General features: G+C 40.5%; 1 protein-coding gene across 2 annotated transcripts in view; it reads right to left on the bottom strand.

Annotated features, from left to right (window-relative positions):
- Positions 1–20,123, bottom strand: part of COP1 (COP1 E3 ubiquitin ligase) — a 123,330-nt gene extending 103,207 nt beyond the window's left edge. The window contains exons 1-6 of one of the 2 annotated variants that reach the window (XM_041420182.1): positions 20,000–20,123; positions 13,322–13,381; positions 11,736–11,833; positions 10,372–10,436; positions 7,812–7,931; positions 5,762–5,830 (exon numbers count right to left, since the gene is read on the bottom strand). In XM_041420182.1, coding sequence (XP_041276116.1) covers positions 5,762–5,830; positions 7,812–7,931; positions 10,372–10,436; positions 11,736–11,833; positions 13,322–13,365 — 396 coding nt within the window. In that variant the 5' untranslated portion in view covers positions 13,366–13,381; positions 20,000–20,123. Of the gene's footprint in view, positions 1–5,761; positions 5,831–7,811; positions 7,932–10,359; positions 10,437–11,735; positions 11,834–13,321; positions 13,382–19,999 lie in introns of both variants that reach the window. The other variant, XM_041420181.1, reaches the window with a different exon arrangement.
- Between the last annotated feature and the right edge of the window lie 281 nt (positions 20,124–20,404).

Here is a 20,404-nt window from a genome sequence, read left to right on the forward strand (position 1 = left end):
ACACCTTCCAGGCTCTGATCCAGACTCCCTGTGTAGTCACCACAACATACACCATAGATCCAGACAAACAGATGAGGCTATTACCAGAGGAAACATCATTTTCCCAGACACACAAAGCCATTGCACCAACCAGGATGAGACAAAAAATTATCACCTGCCCACCCAAGAAGGATAAACCAGGTAGTCACTGTAAATAAACCCTTAATTCTGTCCTGTAACTTCATCCATCCAACATTAGAATCTTCCCACTTCCTATTCTTCCACCAAATAGTGCTTTAACAAACCACAGTGCAAACTTCACTATCAACAGCTGAAACTTTTCTAAAGGTATCCAGTGAAATTAATTTCTATCTGTAGAATATAATACCTCAATGACAATGCACAATAAGATCAGTTTCTCTCTCTGGAAGTCTTGTCTGTCCCTGGGCTTTCTTTCCATGATTGCTTTGGATACAGAGCCTTTTACAACACATAGGGCAACTGTGGCATGAAAGCAATTTTCAGACCTTAGAAGGTCTTATAAGACCTTTAGTCTTATAAATTAATTGCAAATATCACTTATTTTGACAAAATACCTCTCTGCTACAATGTCTTTGCACAACTAAAAGCAGGTGCAAGGCTTTTGTTAGTATGAAGACAAGAACACCTGAGCCTCCACAAGTTTCATTAGTGAAATATGGCATTCAAGCCTCTTAAACATGTGGACAGTCCATCTATAACACATTTATCTGCTGAGAATATTTCTTCTCTGATCAATACTTCCTCCAAAAGATAAATGTTTCCTCACAACTGGGGAAGAGCTAACAGAAAGGCTTGAGAACATCCAGGCTGTTTAACACACAGAATTCCCAAAGGTAGGAGAAGGGAGATGCCAGGCTGATAAAGTATGTTTCATATCTTGAATATTCCTCCCCCTCATTTACATCCTACAGTATGGAGGAAATATGCTCTGAAAGTTTAGTGATAGGGTCTGACAGAAAAGCCTCCCAAGATAAGGACACCTGGGGAAGTGAACAAAGCTGCCTAAACAATTAGACTAATTACCTTAGAGTTTAATGTATCAGTAATAGGTGCTTTCTTTGCAAGACCTCTACAGTGCAGCAAGGAGAGCCAGCTGTATACACTGACACCACTATGATAATTTTTAGTCTGCTGCTCACACATTCACTGTATCCTTGGGCTTCTTATCACTGCTTCTGGAGCTCACATCTCACATTCAGTAACTTAGAAATGCAAATAGATTTAAATATCAGGTAAGTGCAGTGGATAGGGACCAGATTACTCTAGCTATAAATTCTCCTCAGCAGTCCTGAAATGTAATCAAGAGCACATGACCACAAAAGAGCATGACTGATGCCTGCTTCTGTCGCCTCCTCTTGCTTACTCATTAGTTCATCCATGTGTGAACACGCAGAACATAAGGCTTGGCAGGTGAAGTGATTAACACAGGGTAATGACATCCCTGGAGAATTCATACTTAGAATTCCCAGCCATTACCCCACAATAACTAATAACGCTTCTTATTTTTAGTATCTAACATTTGAGGGTGCAAAGAACAACGATGATTCTGAAATGCTGAGCAGGCACTCAGTGCCACAAGCCTGAGACACTTCAGGATTATTTTTCTGTCCCAGGATGTTTATCAGCTCAAAAACAGCCTTATGCATTAGACATGAAAGAGGCCTTATTTGTTAGACACAAGAGACTTAACATCACATTATTAGAAAGAAAAAATAAAAATGAAGTGACATCTGCCAAGGGAAACATGAATGCACCCAGAGAATAGCACCTGGTAGAAACTGATTTGTGATACTAATCATCAAGCTCAGTATTCTCCTTCAGTAAGCAATGGTGCTGCTTGACAGAAATACCATCAGGTAGCTGAGCTAATAATATTTTAGCATTTTTTTAATGCTAAATTATGTATATTATATATATGGTGTTGTCTGTTTGGAAACATTCAAATCCTGACCAGACAATTAGCAAGGCCTCTTCCTTAAAGTACTGAACATAAAAGTGGGGAGAATTAACTGATATAATCAGTTTTCACACATAGTGTTCAAGATGAAAGAACATGCGAACATTTAAAATTAACGAAGTTAAATTTGCAAAAGTACTTATGCAACACATGTATGAAAGCAAGAATTTTAAAAAGTCACAGGCAGCTGCATTTGGTTTCCCTGGGAAATAGTAATAAATACCCACCACCTCCAAGATATAATATTTCATTATTAAATTAGACCTTCCAGACTTTTTGGGTCCTTAATATCAACAGGAGAGGATGCTGGATTAAAAACAAAAAAGCAGAGTATGCATTCAATTAACTGTGCACACATGTGGAAAGGCACTCAGCCATGCTAAGTTTGCCTTAGGGACAGACATCCAACTGCTGTGAATGATCAATACATTCCTCCCTTCCAAAACTATCTGTTGTTTGTGTGAAAAAGTGTTTTTAAGCTTTAGCCATTTGTTTTCAATCTTTTCTAAAGTAAGACTTTTTTTTTCTATTACTATTGCCAAGGATTTGGGTTTTTTGCCATATTGCTCTAGGTCAAAAAGAACACAAAATACATAAACTTCAAAAGAAAAAGGGCTTGCAAGCACCTTTGTGCAAAAAACATGCAGTAAATTCCAGCTTGAAAGATCAACATTTTGAAAAGTTATGAAGAGATCAAAACAGGATTTCTAATAGAAACTTCTGCAGGTGCTGAACCTCACATTTATCTCCCTCCCCTCCCTTCCCTTCCAAAACTATCTGTTGTTTGTGTGAAAAAGTGTTTTTAAGCTTTAGCCATTTGTTTTCAATCTTTTCTAAAGTAAGACTTTTTTTTTTTTTCTATTACTATTGCCAAACATTTGGTTTTTTTGCCATATTGCTCTAGGTCAAAAAGAACACAAAATACATAAACTTCAAAAGAAAAAGGGCTTGCAAGCACCTTTGTGCAAAAAACATGCAGCAAATTCCAGCTTGAAAGATCAACATTTTGAAAAGTTATGAAGAGATCAAAACAGGATTTCTAATAGAAACTTCTGCAGGTGCTGAACCTCACATTTATCTTCTAGAGAAATTATGAGAAGGTGGCAAAGAGGCATTTGTCAAAAGACTTGACTGCACCAATACTCTGAAGTACAAGTCTAAAAGATAGTTTTCTTCTAGCTATAAACCCACTCCAATATGCTCAAGAGTCACCATTTCATTAATGCAAGAGAAAAAAATCTATAACTTATGAGTGAAGTAGGTAAGAAGGGTTACAGGTGGTTAATCATCTGCTCTGAACATGGGAAATACTATATACAGGTACACTAACTCTGAGGCAATATGTGTACTCACTTACAAAAGTACCTTAGTCCCTATGTAAGAACTTGCAGTATACAGTAAATGAAACTTGTTAATAAAATCTTCCAATAAATAGTATTGAAAGAGGCATATTAGGAAGCAAAGTTACCAAAGTTCCATTAAACATTTAAGCCAAAAATTAGAAATCAGAACTCAGGAGCATACATTAAAAAAAAAAAACAAAAACCACTCTATTTATTAAGAACTCATCTTTACAGCTATGGTTTACTGAGTGAAATTGCATTTACTCTGCAGCTATCCAAGCCTGAATTAAGAAAGGAAAAAAGGTCCTGTTCCTCCCATAATAAGGCTGCTTGTATGACTCACAATAATGTGCAATACATGATTGTTCCAGGGTCCACACATGTTTCTTGAGCTCAATTCTTAAACAGTCACCTCTCATAGCATGAAAAGAAATTACAGAGAACTTCAGAAGCTCAGATAACCTTTACTGCATTATTAATATGGTCACTTAACTCCCCCTTCTCACCTTCCAAGCCACCATCTCAGGCTTTCTGCAGTCTGCATACATCACCATTGTCTTAACCCAAACAGTAACTCCTCTGTTGTCCCCACAAAAGTCCCTCCAGAAAGGGGTGCTTGCCACAAGCTCCTCCAGCTACAGAGAGGACCTTGTCAATTACCAAAAAGGAAACATCAATTTACTCTATGTGTAAACTGACTGCCCAAGACAGATTTTGAGATATAAAACTATCCTATGGACTGGTCTGTATTTTTCATGCATCTACCCACTCATTTTTATCCTTCTTACCCTTATCAAGTGAGAGCAAAGACTGCTACAAGTCTGACAAGTCCTCATTTCCCTCAAAATAACTGGCAAGGCCAGACACTAAGCTCTAGGGCAAGGACAGAATTGACAGGCCTGCACAGAAGTCTTTGGAGATGTGACAGTCTGCATTTCATGCTGGAATATAGAGGGGGGTACAAAATAGCACAGAGGAAGTCTTGGCAACAGAGGGAATACACAAGCAAGGACATGGAGGATCTGAAATAAACTCTATGTCCCAATTGCCTTCAGGATATCCTGAAGAGATCTGCAGAGATCTGCAGCCAAAATTAAGTTTCTTTAGCCTTAAAAGGAGATGTTATCCTTTAAAAATTATTACTAAAGCCAAAGAGATAGATACAGATGCAGATGAGAAAAGCTTCCCAGGTACTGAAACTCACAGAATCAAGGTTGCAAGAAACCTTCAAGATGATCTAGTCCAACCACTACCCCAGCACCACCACACTAACCCCTAAACCATATCCCCCAATCCATATCCAGATGCCTCTTGGATATTTGAGACTGTGACTCCACCAGCTCCCTGGGCAATTTACTCCAATACCTGACCACTCTTTCAGTGAAAAAAGATGTTTTCTAGTATCTAATCTGAACCTCTCCTGGTGCAACTTGAGGCCATTTCCCCTCATCTTTTCACCTGAGACACGGCAGAAGAGCCTGACTCTCCCCCCGCCCTACTACAACCTCCTGTCAGGTAGTTAGAGAGAGCAATGAGATCCCCACTGAGCCTCCTTTTCTCCAGAATAAACAGCCTCAGCTCCCTGAGCTGCTCCTTATAAGACATTTTCCAGACCCTTTGCCAACTTCTCCTGCCCTTCTTTGGACTTTCCACCACCCTTGTTGGTTTTGGCTGTGGATTATCTGCTGGTGGACAGACTCCAGACTTGCTTTGGAATGACTCCATAACCAGACCCTCAAATCCATTCTTGGACAAGGCTTCTTACACCCATACATGAGTTTGAGTTTGACCTTATAGTCACACTGTTGGGTCTTCCATTCTTCACATCTTTTCTCAGAAAACATGGACCACAAGAGAGCTCATCCTTCTACTGTTTTCATGATCATTTTTCTAGGTTTCTGGGCTATTTGTGGCATTAGGGTTTATGCACTGGATGACCTTAAAAAGGAGGAGTCCCAAACCATGTGTATCTGATTCTAAAACTCTTTCACATTCCTTGAGACACTCATTTTAGGACAAATAAGGAAAAAAACACAGAATATTAATTCTTTTATGTCACCACATTAGTCATGCTATTTGATAAACTACAGGAAAAAAACTTGGTAGTGAAAAGGATTTCACTCCTTCTCAATATTTGATTTTTTTCTGTGTTGGGAAAACAATCTTTCAAGAAACTGATGTTCATTTACACCAAGGAGTCTCTGTATTCCCACATGCTTCACCAGCTTGAGATGAGAAGGCAAATGATTAAAAATTGAAGCTGTCATACATAAAGAGATTAATTTTCCTTCAAACCCATGTGTCCGCTGTCTGAGATTTCCCCCAACACGCCGTGAGTTTTTTGCAGAAATAATGCCAGGCTAACACAGCACTTCAACAGAAATGCACTGGGAGAAAGCAGCAGACAGCACTTCACCCACTGAAACACAAAGCAAGTTACCTCTCGTTTGTTTCTCCTGGCCACTTTAAGGAATTCCATAAGGATCTGCAATTGGGCAGCATGGGACTCCTGGAACACAGTAAATAAGGAAGTGTAACTCTTCCCTGTACATCAAGAGAAACAAATACTCATTTTACACACAGAAATCCACAGCACAAAAATTACTTTCATTTACAGGTTACCAAGAGGAAAATAGCTTAAGGAGGTTCTAAAAGTGGTGGTTTTACTTTATCTCACAGGCCCTAAAGTTCTGTTTGGTTCACAACAAGTTTTTCATGTGAAGGCAACAGTCCTTGTAACAGTTCTTACTAATAAGTTGAAATGCTTCTTTTTTTCTTTGGCTACTGTACCTGAAATAGATTTTGGAATACAGATTCCTCACAGACTCTTCTACCCTGGAAGATCCTTAGCATCCACTTCATGATTAACGTACTAAAGGATGAAGTATTTATATTAAAAAAAAAATCCCCAAAATTTACATTTATGCTTATGTAGAAGTTACTGCTGAAGGTTTCTCCAGAGTGAAAGACAACAATGAAGTCACTGATGAAAATAAACCATCCTTTTCTAATATTTTACATAACAGGTTTTTTACCTCAGCCATCAGCATAGTATTTTCACCCAAGAACTTGACAGGGCACGATAAAGAGAACCACAAGAGGAAAAATATCTAAGACCTATATAACAGCATTAATCTAGCCTTAATCAAAATCACAGCATTCCAAGTTATTTTTACAACTCATCAAAATATTTATTATAAAAGGATTGTGAACATACAGTCAAAAAGAATCAAGACATAGGAGCACACAAAATCCAGGAAAGGAAGAGGGGACAGGGAAAGTAAAGACACTGAATGCAAAAATACTACTTTTCTACAGCTATTTTTTTACTCCCCATGATCTGACAATAATAAGTGTGAAGTAAGTAAAGCTAGACAAGAAAAATGCTTTTAAATTATTCTTTAAATGTCAGGTGTGATTTCACTTTTTAGGCTTAGCGTCCTTAGAAGATATTCATACTCAGAAATACTTATACACTCAGTCATATGCCTTCTTTGCTTCTGCTCTGTCACAAATCATACAAAAAATTTACAGAGAAAAAAAGTTTTATTCTCTTTTTCCCCACCAAAACTTCACTGAACCATAAGAAACATATTTACAAGTCCCCATGCAATAAGGCAACATCACAGTTCTGCTGATAGTCAAGCATATTTTGGGGTTACTTTCTTTCCATCAGAACCACAAGTTGTAAATATTGATTCTGTAAGAGTGAATAACTTCAGATATTCCCAATACAACTTTTCCTCACCTGTTTTGAAGCACTGTCAAAATCCACCCTCCTGCTCAAAGTTCACTGGGTCAAATTCTGTAATAATCCAGCCTAATTTATAAGGTCTGGTTCTCCTAACTTGAAAATGATCACTTGAAATGAACAGCATGGAATGGCCAAATACAAGGAGAACTAACCCAAACCAACTACATTTCAGTTAAATCATAGGAACAGCTTGCTTCTTATTGGCTAAATCTTCAAAACAGCTTCATAAACATGACATCTGAACTTTTCTTGCAAGCATTAAATACTGAAAAAGCCTTCAGGAAAGGTGGTCATTCAGATTATATCAGTTCCAGCAGAAACTAAAGGGTGTGATCCTTTTCACATGCTCACTGTGTTTATTCTTTAATCTATATTCTGCACTTCTTCATCCTTATTACTAAGAAAGATCTGACATTTACTTGTGCAACAGACAATTAGTAAATTTCTTCACGTGCTTGTCTGTGTTCTGTGAGTCATTTTCTCTTATCCTTTTCTGTTTTCCCTGCTTGTTTATACAACCCTGCCAGCAACAGCATTATAAGCATGTTATGGGCATCACAGCTGAAATGTTACTTCACTACAAAGGTCAGCAAAACAGTCACCTTTTAAACACCAAAACACAAGAGAAAATACGGAGCAATTAATTCACCAACAGAATCTTGCTTCCAGGAAAAGGTATCAAAAGAAAAAAACTTCTAAATACACAGGGATCTTTTAAATAAGAGAAACTTCTTACTGCTTCCAACTGCTTCTTCTTTTGCACCAGCAGCTCCAGCATCAGGTTGACATTGGCTAAGTCAAGATTGTCTTGATCAGTTCCCAACAAATCTTGAATTATCTGCCACCTGTGGCCATTCTAAAAAGAGAACAAGAGATGTGGAAGAGATGGTGAGTCCAAGCCATCCAGGGCTACATAAGCCATCCAACAAAAGCTATTAAAAGCAACACAGTGATATTTCATCTCTTTGTAAAATTGCAACCCAGTTTTCATGTATCCAGATTCCCAATTCTGCCATGTGTGCAGGATACGGCTCCTCTGACCTACTGTGGAACTTCTTATCTTATTTGGAATATATTTGTGCTTCATGAAAGCATATTTGCTGCTGCTGCAGGGAAAAGATTATTTCACAGCAACAATTTTATCTGATTTATGCCCCAGCTTCTGAGACCATGTTTCTTTGGAGAGAAAAAAAAAACCCTCCACATTTATCCAAGCTTAGTTGGATTACATCTGAAATACTGTAATGCACCAATAACTTTTAATTTTTTTTAAGATCAAATAATAGGTAAAACCCTCATGCTAAACTCAAATCAAAGAGGGTACTATCAGCTTATTTTTTCTACTGTCACCTTTCATATTTCTCCTCCTAAGTGCAAGGGAAATGTGTAAGCTGGGAAGAAGATGGAGCTCATCAGGTTGATCTCATTTAAACTGCTTGGAGCTGTGGGGGACTCCTCAGAGGACCAAAATACTACTATACAGCCCATTCCTCCCCAAAGGCTCTTTTCTCCTCTTATCAACAAAAAAAGCAAAAAAAAAAAAGGTATCTTTAGCCACAGGAAAATTAGAATAATAAGTTAATGCTAGCAGCTTTACATCAAAAAGCTTCAGAACCAACAGGAACAGCTGAGAGGTCTAAAGAACATCTAAGAAACAAAGCTGGATTAAAAAATCCTGTCCTAAAAAAGCTACGACACTAAATCAATTTATTTAAATTGGCAAGAACTAGAAATACCATCCAGTCTAAATCAGATATTCTCTCAAGGGCTGTAGCCTTTTTGTATTAAGTACATTAAGAAAAATAAAATATGTAGCACCCATACAGAATGCACAACTTTTCAAACAGTGCTCAACAGAACCCATGGAAACTACTCAGGCCAAAAACTCAATTTCAATCTGCAGTAACTGGGAAAAACCCCATGATTTTTAAGGAAGAGAACAGGATTTGAGGCAAATTTTAACAGACTAGTTAATTGTACTACAGCTGACTACTCAAATGTTCAAACATGCTTTAACATGACTTCTTAATGAGACCATGACTATATGCACTAGTTAATTGTACTACAGCTAAACTACTCAAATGTTCAAACATGCTTTAACATGACTTCTTAATGAGACCATGACTATTGCATTGGCTGCAATGTGCCTTGGATGACTTCCCTTAATACCAAAAGTAACAAGGCACATTAAAGAAGGTGCACAGGAGCAACCTTACTCTTTTTATAGCTGTATAATTTTTATTTGCTTCCAAAAGGTAGACACACCACTGTTTTGAGCATGAAGACGTGGCAGATTGTCCACTTATTGAAGTTATCATAAATAGGTGCTTCTACAAGCAGAGCTTTTAAAGGGTAAAACCAACTTCCAAGAAGCTACTGTATATGCCTTCAGGTCAGTTGTGTGCACTTCAAACCAGATCTGGTTTATGCATATTTTATATTAAACATGCTATATGCATATTTTATAATGAATATAAAAACTTACTGTGAGTAAACCAATGAATCTTTAAAGAATGCTCTTTTCAAATACTGACAGCACCAGCTTCTGCAACACAGCCCTTAAATTAATACCATTTTAATATAAGCTTTTAAAAACAGGTGCTCCGTGGTTTTTAATATTATTTTGCAATCTTATTTATGAATTACAAAAGACAAGGATGTCAGACATAGCAGGTCAAACATGCAAGTTTGGCTCATGCCATATATTTTTTTTGATCTTAATGCACCAGAGCATCCACAGGTGCTGATGAACTGAGGACACAGATCCTGCTCTGATTCTGTAACATGAAGCAAATCCAGAAGATACCCAGGCAGTTTTATGTGGCATCTGAACCAGAACACCAGACTCCAAATGTATCTTTCTCCCTCTTGTGGTTGGTCACAGCATTCCTCCAGTTGATGGAACACAGCTTCTCACATGTGATCAGACAAGCCCGTGGCACTTCTAATCATTCACTGCTCTCATTGTAGCTGTAATTTCCAACACTCAATGAAAATTATTACCTTTGAACAAGTGTAATTCCACGGGCAGTATCCCAGGTTATATGCAATACATCAAAGGACACTTGCCTATGCTAACACAGCTTCTCTCTGCACATATTGCTGGCAGGAAGAACAGGAGTTAAGGTAGAAGGGATGTACTGCCACTGATATTGGTATTATTCCCTCTTAAAGCAAGTTAAAGCATCAGCTCAACAGTACAATCTCTTGTCAGTTAAGTCATGTAATTATAAATGCTGTACAGAATCATTAAATATATATAAAGTAAAAAAGTTGGAACATACGGTGCTACTCACTGAATGGTCCAGTTTGAGTCTTTTCTCCTCAGATCTTTGCTTCTGTTTAAGAATTAATTCATTAACTAAAAAATATAAATAAGATGTCAAAGAGATGGATTTAAAGTTCACCAAACCAGTATATAAGATTCTACCTCAATATATTTACTTTAGTTATTAATTCTACAGTAAGATGTTTATCAGTAATTAGAACAAATGTCTCCACTTTTTTCCCTTACCATTTTATTCCTTGGTAGTTTTTGGTAACATATATAAAGATTTTTTTTAAAGTCATCAATACAAAGCCTACACATTCTCCAAATTGATTCAGTTCCTTTTCCTAAACACCCGTGGTTCCTTGAGAAAGTTTTTAAACTCCAAGGCAAAAGTATATCACAGAAGAGTATGAGGGAGATAAATCAGGTAATGTTCTATTACAGGCCAAAAATTAAGCACAGCTGAATAGAACAACTTTTCCTTTGAATTATCATGCGCATTTCTAAATACATACTTTTGCTATAATTTAATTTTACACCAACCCTTCAACCCTTTGCACACATACACACACACGCTCTTCCCCCTCCAACGCATACCTCAAATCCCTGGACACAGAGGTATGGAAACACTCTTTGGCCCAACATGTACTCCAAGACCTGCCTCAGCACCATGTCCAGCACAACATTATTAGGTCTAAATCAGGATGCCCATTTCTGAAGCATTCCTTGGCTACTGTGGTTTTTCAGACATTTATTATTAAATGGGTATGTCAGCACATGAAATCAAGATTTGCTCTAATTTGGTATTTCACACTGCAATGTGTTTCCTTTAATCTTTTCTCCACAAAACTAAGTTTTAAACTGTATTTCCACCTAGCAACATGTACTCCCTCTTTAAGAGACAATTAGGATTGCATATAGGTATATGTATGAATATTTTCTCTGTATCTAATTTACACCTACATCCATCACGTGGGCCTCACCACTGCAGCCAAAATAGCACAGTATCTAATACAGCCTCCACCCTTTCAGTGTCCAAGCTTTGTAAACAGGGCATGTTCTTTATTACTAGGCAGACAAGAGTGCAAGAAAATAAAAGTAAAGAGATTCACATCTCTAACCATAAGAAAAACAGCTTTGCTTTTCACAGCATGGAAAGAGCAGCAAGTTAATCTCACTACTGTCACTAAGCACATAGAACTGCTGGAGGCAGTGCAGTATTAACAATTTATAGTACTAACCTTTTTTAAATAAAAATGACAACCAAGGGGCTGATATTTGGATTTTATTTTCAACATCCAGAAGACTGTAATTTACAGGACAAATTTACAAGTGCCTGCCTTCCTTAACAACTAAGATGTTTCTCATGCAAGCAAGCCTAAAGCTCACCTAAGAAGTTGGGATAAAGATGATCTATATTGTCCACAACATAGTTGCATTTGGGACATCTGTTATTGTCCTCCAGGCTCTGGTGAATACATTTATAGCTGTTCAAAAACAAAAAACAAGAAACAAAACAAGTGAGCCCACATGAAGGAACAAAACAGAAGCACAAGGTAAATAATATCAGTCTTAGACAAGGTGCATTGTTTGTGTTGCCAGCTAACAGCTGTGCTGCCAAGAACCTACAGTGGAGTCAAAATGTTCCAGTGTTTGAACTCAGAGTGTGCTACAGCAGAAAGCAAAGCTTTCTGGCAAGGATTACAAAATTTAGTCAAGTATTTCAGTCTTATTTCCCTGAGGATTACTGCAATGTGGATACTCCAGCCACAATACCATCTCAAATTCACGCTCCCCACCACTTCCACAGGTAGAGGTAGCAGACAGATTGAATTACTCAGAAGCAACTCTTCTAGATTAGCTGAATACTTAGCAATTAACATTAAAAGCATTTTAGGTAATTGAGCAGAGGAAACACCTTCACCAACTTCTCATATTTCCCCCCACAGCTGCTTTTCTCACTACCAGTGAATTCAGAGGTGCTCACTCTTGAACTGAGGGAGAGAGGAAGGAGAAGATGCACTTTAGCATCAGGTTTAAGCATCTCACTAAGAGCCTGCTTGATGTCAGCTCCTGATAGAGACACCAGATGGTAACATTGCTCCACTCCTTCTAAATAAAGGTACTTCAGTGTTTCTCATCTTGGCCCTCTAAAAAGTTAGAGGTCACAGGGATAAAGTGTTACCACAGAGGGCACAAAATCGGCTGCTACCTTACCTGTTACAAATCAAAACTCCTCTGAAAGTTATCAGAATCTGCTGCTTGAGAAAGTACTTTATACTACTATATTATTACTTCTTACAAGGTTTATTTCTAATTAGCAGACACCATAAGAGTATAACATAGACAGGACACGGTAGGACATCATGGTTCAACATTTATACCAATTTCTAGAGGGGACGAGAAGTAGCAAGTGGTTCCAGAAATGCTAGAGGGTTCTTGCACTCCTCCATGAAACATTTGCTCCTCATCAGCCAGAGATAAGACACTGAAAAGTAAGTGGGACCAGGGCAATTCAATACAACAGGAAAGCCTGAAGCATATCCTGTCTTACAAGGTTTAAAATAATTGCAATATCCAATGTACAAGCCACTTCAAACTGTGCAGAGTCTTGCACAGAGGCAAGGAGGAGCTGCCAGCATTGCTCTCAGCACCTCTATAGGAGTGATGCCAATAGAGGTAAATTAACAAACTGTTCTGACTCTGCATAGTGGGTGTTACCAGCAGTTCATGAACATTCTATTTCTTTACAGAGGAAATATGGTAGCACAGAACTATGTCTTATAGACACTTGGATTTTTTTCTTTTGAATTTAACAGGTACCCATCTTTTAAAAATTTATTTCTACCTCCTTCAGTGTAGGGACAGAAGACAGAAAAGAAACAAACTCAGAATGAAAGGGTATCACAGCAACCCCTGTGTGCACATGCTGTAAGAGATGGACATTTTATGCACTACAAGCAACCAAGTATTACCAGAAGCTGTGTCCACATTTCGTCATGTAGGCTTCTTCAATCATATCAAAACAGATGGGGCTGAAAACAAAGCAAAACAAAAATCAGAAAAATGTCTTTTTTATGCTGAAATATGAAAAGTATTAATAACTCAAAGCAACTACCTAATTATACTTAGGTAATAATCTCCTATATGTAAAATGAAAGGACCTACTAGTGCAAGAGCAACCAAGCAGTATAAAGAGCAAAAGGGCAATCCACAGTTCTTTGAACTCTGAATGATACTGCAGTTTGCTACAATTAGAAACCAGTAAGTGTTCACCCTTAAGCTTTTAACACCTGCAGACCAAACAAAGCCAGAGAATCTTCAACAAGCAAGGCTACAGAAGAACCTTCCATCGATTTATAAATGATACCAAAACTAGTATCTCCTTTTTTTTCAGCCAATAGCTATCTATAATTTTTAAAAGCGGCAAAAAGAGACAGAGCAGATCAGCAATAGCAATGATGTAATGAGAACAAGGACTAATAAATGGGTGGAGAAGGTGCAAACGAGGGGGTGTGCCTGCAGAGCACTGCCAGGGTTGAGGCTGAAGGAGAGCAAGATGAAACCAATACAAAGCAGGTGATACAAACAAAGATGGGACAGGTGGAGTAACCAGTTAGTGACCAGAGCACAGCCAGCTCTCTGTGAGGGATCGCCGAGAACCAAGCAGGGACCTGAAGAGAAGGATGTGCAAGCAAGCAGTGCTCCACAGGAACCTGAGCACAACAAGAGACAGAAATCCAGTGAAACAGGCAGTGGAAGAAATCTGGCTCCTCTGTCTGTGACATGTTCGAAAGGAAAATGAAACACAAATGAAAGAAGAGGAAAGCTGCATCCATTGTACTTCCAGTGACTCCTGTGGCTGCTCTCCCTGATAACTGGTGGGATTTGCTGCCACATACATACTGATCCCCAGGTCTTGACCAGCTATCCAGCAAGATACCACGGGCAGCAACATCACAGTTCTGCACATAACACATGGAGCAGCTGGGTCACAGGCTTCAGCTCATTTTCAATGCCTTACAGAGATCCAAATGCTCTCCTCTGACTCCCTCAAGTCCACACCAATCTTAATTCCAAGAGGCTTTCACCAGCACTTGTTTTCTTCAGAAACAGCCTCCTCCCACCTTCTGCCAACAAGAAAGTTCTCACCGAAGGAGCTGTTAATAAACTGTTAACAACTTCTGCAAAGCAGGAATCTTTTTTGCATCCAAAACCCAGATCAGATTGAAAAAAGCAGCGTTTGTCTGAGCAGGGGAGGGGAGTATCTCCACAAAAGGCATTCCCCCATTCTGTAATCTATTTGAGAGTATACTAACATATACCCTATATACGTATAGTTGTTACCCCATTAGAAAACAAATCTTGACAAAAAACAGGAGAGAGGAAACACCTCCTAAATACTTTTTAATACATAGAGGTGAAGCTGTGGCCCCTGCTAATGCAAACCCCTGCTCTGAAACACCATACTGGAAAACACAGCTATCATGAAAGGTTTGTCCAGCCTAACATACAAGCCAGGTTGTCCTAAATATGCCACCAAATCACCTGTACAAACACAACGGAAAGGCAAACAAATCAAACCAGAATGCTACTCTCTGAACCAACTGAGCCATCTCAAAAGAGGGCTCAAGATTATTAATATACACCTGTCCCTCTTCCAACCTGACAGACCTTTTTCTACACTTGTCTTGAGCAGCACCAACTTCAGGAGTCCAAGTCACATTTTTCAAGTTATTTAGTTTCAAGGCACTGTTTAGTCAGAATAAATCACAAGCAAACTCAGCCAGCACAGGCTGATTATTAGCAGGAGATAAGGCATCTCTGAATTCTGTTAGCTGGACTTTAAAAGAGAAGTCTAAGACTTAGGGTTAGATGAGTCTCTAAGGGTAGTTTCTCCCCACTGGCAATGGTGATGAACAGTTGAACTTCATCACCTTCTTCTTCACTGTATAACTGAGGTATATGCTCTGCCATGCTAGAAACTGCTATTTCCCACAGGGCCAGAGGTGATGCACCTAATGCTCTGCAGCAATCAACAAGGCTGTAGTGTTCCTCTGTCTGCAGAAGAACATCACAAATTAGAGCTAAAATAGGAAGATTACCTCCTAACATGCCAGGCACACGAGATCACTGTTCCCAAACTACTCCTTCATACCAGTTTGACTGGAGAAGTGACAGAGCCAAAATAGTTGAGAAAAAGCAATCTGAGCCAACAAACAGAGCTACTCAGTACCAGGGACATCACTAAAGGTACTGAAGTTTTCGTTAAGAACTGTTTCCCCTGAAATGCTCCCTGATTTACAAGTGGAAACAAGATTGATATATTTTAATACATACTGAAGCCTAGCTGACTGCAACATGTGAAAGTTGCTACACAACAGCTGTTTGAAGCTAACCTAACACAAAGGGAAAGTTAAGAAAGAAGAGGAGCGATGGGGACTTGCGACATATTACAGTTTGCAGTGTACACTGCAACAGGGAAGCAGAAGTATGGTGAAATCAAGGCTTCTGTGCATGAGCTGGCTTATTCTCTACTTGTCTTAAGCAGCAGTCAGGTTAAAAGGATGCAAATAACTTCAGCAAGCCAAAAATGTCTCTGATCTCTGGGAAATAAGACATCAGTATCTAATAAACATTATTTTTTTCATCCAGCACTGCAAAGGTTTACCATTCTTTCTCTGCAGGGCAGACCTCAAACATTTTAAACATCCACTTTAATCAAGTTCATGGCTCTAAGTTTTACCAGTTGTTTTCCAGGCACCTCTCAAGAGTGCTAATGTCACCCTACTGCTACACAAACACCTAGCTGAAGTGGTCACTATGATATTTAAACACACTTCAACAGCAAACAAGATTTATTATAGTGCCTCCCTCCTACTCATCTCGTATCTGGTCTAATCAGAGACCAGGACTTGCTGCAGGGTCTGTCTTTCCCATGGAAGGTGGCCTGGTTAAAGATCACTGCTGCTACTATCTACTCACTGTGAAGCTCTAATATAACAACAGGTAGTAAGACTCCTTGTATATGGTATGCAAACAGCTTTTTGTGTTTTTAGTTTGTGACTTCAGGGCAAATTTGCAATATTCCTTACTAAAATTGCTTTCCAGACCACAAAAATGGGAACAACCACACTCAGCCCATGCCTGGATTAACAGGTAACCAGCTGAGGAAAGAACTGGTTTTGAAAATCCATGAACCTGCAAGTCCAGGTGGCATACAGCCCTTTCCACAGCTGAGCTGTGGAACTGGGTGCTGAACTCCAGATGAGCACACAACACCCCCTCTTCCACACATGATTTGTGCCAGAGCTCAGAAACAAGGACTGGTATGAAGCAGCCACTGAAGAGACAGCTAAGAGCCACTCCATCCAGGGAATCAAGCAGATAGTAACTGGTTTTAAATAGGTTTACTCAACCACTAATTGGAAGGGCTAATACAAGGCCTGGGAAAACTAAGCAATTACATTGCTGAGCAGCAGAAAATCACCTGAATAGAGAAGTCCCTTTCAGACACACTCCAGGCAAGTGGAAAGACACCTGGCTACAGAAGCAGCACAAAAATACCTTTATATTCTGCAGCCTGCACTAAGAGAAACAAAGTTTTCCCTTTTATAATAAAGTTGTCCACTAAGTCAGACCTACCTGCAGTCCTGACTGGAGCTGCACATTTCCAGGTGACACACACCACAAACAGGAGACATTTGCAAACTCCTGAGCATACACTTGTTAAACATTTCACAACCCAAAGCAGCAATACATGACAATGTTTACTCTAGAGCCTCTGCCTCACTTGAGACAGTGCTTTCAGAAGACAGGCAGGGAGGTCTCACATATTAACATTACTGAGGGTATTTGCACTTGCACCTTGATGCTCAGAACTCACCCAAACTTCTTTACACTTTCCCACCTTCCACCTAGTACAGGCATAATCTACTACTGAGTTTACAGCTGTGGCTAAAAGCAACTCACAGCTCATGTTCAGAAAAATTATCAAGTGCTCTCTGCAGCTGGCAGCACCTTGAATTATCCTTACAGAGGCAAAAAGGGCATGGGGGAAACTTCTGTTTCTCACATTGAGATACGTAAAGCTTGTTTCAATCAATTATTTAAACAAACACACACCTGCCTTCTTGGACATTGCTCAAAACTCCAGAGCTGCCCAGTTTGGTTTATTTCTACATAACTGTATTGCTAACTCAAATAAAAAAAGATGGATACTGTTATTTAAAGCTAGAATAAGTAAGAACAAGCCCGTTAACCCACAGAAATATAGAGCAGTGAAAAACCCAAGTTAACTATAATCATTGTCTGCTTTTAAAGCTTCTGACCCGCACTTCAGTGTGCTCAATGTGGCTCTTGTAAATACTAAGAAAAGACACTTTGCCCTGAGTACTACTGGGCTGATTTCTTTCCTCTCACTTGTTCAGTCAGTAGTGCTTCTCAATGAGGAGAAAACAGCTAATTACAGGTTCTCCTTGAAGCATGCACAGTACTTACCTGCAGAAAAAAAGCAAGAACCTCATCCTTCTGAACCATCTAAAAATACATCAAGCCTACAAATTGGTTATGGGTGTAATTTCCTTTCCAAACCCCTCATTTTTACAGCAGACAACAAAATAGGAAATAAGAGCTGACTGGAAAGGGCAGGGAGCCATGCTGGCAGAACTCTACTGCCAGAGTGCAAGAGAAGAGAGAACAGAGGAGAATGGGCACTTGTAACTGTGTTCATACCCTAACACCAGAAAACCTGTGAGCAATCCAGCTCACACCAAGAGCTCTTAAATCCACCCAACATGGCCTAGAACCAGAGCAGGGTATCAGCTGATGACCACAGTCCTCTCATTCCCATTCTGCTACTGAGCAAACTACTAACTACAGTAATAAGCAGTAATTTCTAACTATTACTTATTCCTAAGAAGAATTACTTACTGTTTTTTCTGCCACTAGCTTCAGGTTTTCACTTCAATAGCAAAGGTATTTCCTAACAACTCTGCTAAACACTTTACAAGCTGTAAAGTTAAGCCTAGAGGGTTTTGAGACAATACCTGTCCTCTGGGAGATGCCTCACATCCAATCCTCACCTGTAAGTCAGAGCTTATGTTAGAGCCGTCAAAATCATCGTGGAAGCTGTGGCCCACTTATAATCTTTTTTTTTTTTTTTAATATTTCCTTTCCACACATGACTTTCCTACAACTTTATCTTTCTCCCACTACCTCTTCCCTGTTTGCTTTTCTCTTTAAGGACCTAACTTTACTTCCTGTTCTCACATTTTAGCACATCCAGCCAGCTACAAAAATCAAACCTACTTCTTATGTTGGAAGGTTTGAAACCCACCAGCAACAGGTTCTCTTCAAAACTGCAAATTACCAACAGTTCTCAAACCACGGGCCTTAGTTTGCCAATTACATTGAAAGGTGATTTCCAGCCATGAGCTACAGCTGGACGGCTGGATGCTAGAACACAACATCTGAAAAATGTTTAAACCATCACAGTAGAAATCCCCTACTAATCTGGCCTTAGGTGCCTGCCTGACACAAAACTTATTGCTGTTTCAAACTCGACAATCTTTCCCAGCAACACAAGCAAACCAAGCCAGCTTTGCTGGAGCTATCATGAGGCTCCTTGGAGTCCCATCCACAGGGGCACTTAATCCTTTGCTGAATCCTCTTCCCAAGATGAGAGGGCTCCAGAGCACTCGAGGTCACATTGTCCAGGAAAACAAGGCAGCTGCTGGATGTCAGAACGCTGTGAGGAAACATCTCCTGCTGCAGGGCCTTTCCAACAACTTGGGTGCACTCAAGGATGAACCTGACAGGAATAACCTGATTTTGCTTAAAAATAGAGAGCATGGAGGCAATGCTGCTACACAGGGCCAAAACCAGACAAAATCAGATAATCAGTTAGGTTGGGGAAGACCTCTGGGATCATCAAGTCCAACCTATAACCCCACACCACCATGCCAACTAGTGGTGTCAACTAGCAGAATGCTATGTCCAGGTATTCTCTGAATAGCTCCAGGGACAATGACTCCACCACCTCCCTGGGCAGCCCATTTCAATATATAATCAAGCCTTCGAAAAAGAAATTCTTCCTAACATCCAACCTAAACCTCCCCTGGCGCAGCTTAAGGCTGTGTCCGCTTGTCCTGTTGTAGGCTATCAGAGAAGAGAGTCTGATCCCCACCTGGCTGCAACATCCCGTCACAAAGTTCTAAAAAGTGATAAAGTCCGTCCCCCCCCAGCCGCTTCTCCTCCCTAGGCTACCCATCTCCCCTCCCAGCTGGTCCCGGTGCTCCAGCCCCTTCCCCAGCTCCGCTGCCCTTTTCTGGACCCGCTCTAACAGCTCCATGTCCTTCCTGAACGGAGAGGCCCAGAACCGGACACAGGACTGGAGGTGCGGCCTCCCCAGAGCCCAGCACAGGGACAATCACTTCCCTAGCCCTGCTGGCCACACTATTTCTGACAGAGAGAGGCACAAAAGAGGGAAAACCCCAAAGCCACAATCGCCGGAGGGCAGCAGCCGTTCCAGCGCCAGGAGGGGCTGCCGGCTGCTCCCTCCTCCCGCCGCTATTCCACACTCGCCAGGCTTCCCGACGGCATGGCGGCGCCCCGGCTTCCCCCAGCGACATATCGCGACATATCGCGCTCACCACACGAAGTCGTTGCTCTTGTCCTCGTAGGAGTTAATGAGCCCGTTGCAGAGCGGGGTGAGCAGCGGCCTCTTCCTGCCGCCGCCCCCCGGCGCCGCGGAGGAGCCGCCGGGCCGCGCCGCCCCCGCCGGGGGGGAGGGAAAAAAAAAAAAGAAAAATGAGAAAATCCCACAATAAAAAAAAACCAAACCAAAACGGCGGCCCCAGCGCGGCGCTTGTTCAAGCTTTATTGACAGGCGGACAGCGCGGCCGCGCGTGCGCGGGGCGGAGCCGCACTCTGAGGGGCGGGGCGGGGCGGGGCGGGGCCGGGCTCCCCTCACGGAGCGGCAGCCGCCGGGGCTGCTGGGGGCTGGGGTTTTCTTCTTGTAGCCCTGGCCTCGAGCGTGGGCCAGAAGCTTCCAGCCG

Source organism: Onychostruthus taczanowskii, unplaced genomic scaffold (genome assembly GCF_017590055.1).
Source record: "Onychostruthus taczanowskii isolate IOZ18803 unplaced genomic scaffold, ASM1759005v1 scaffold63, whole genome shotgun sequence".
Lineage (NCBI taxonomy): Eukaryota > Metazoa > Chordata > Aves > Passeriformes > Passeridae > Onychostruthus > Onychostruthus taczanowskii.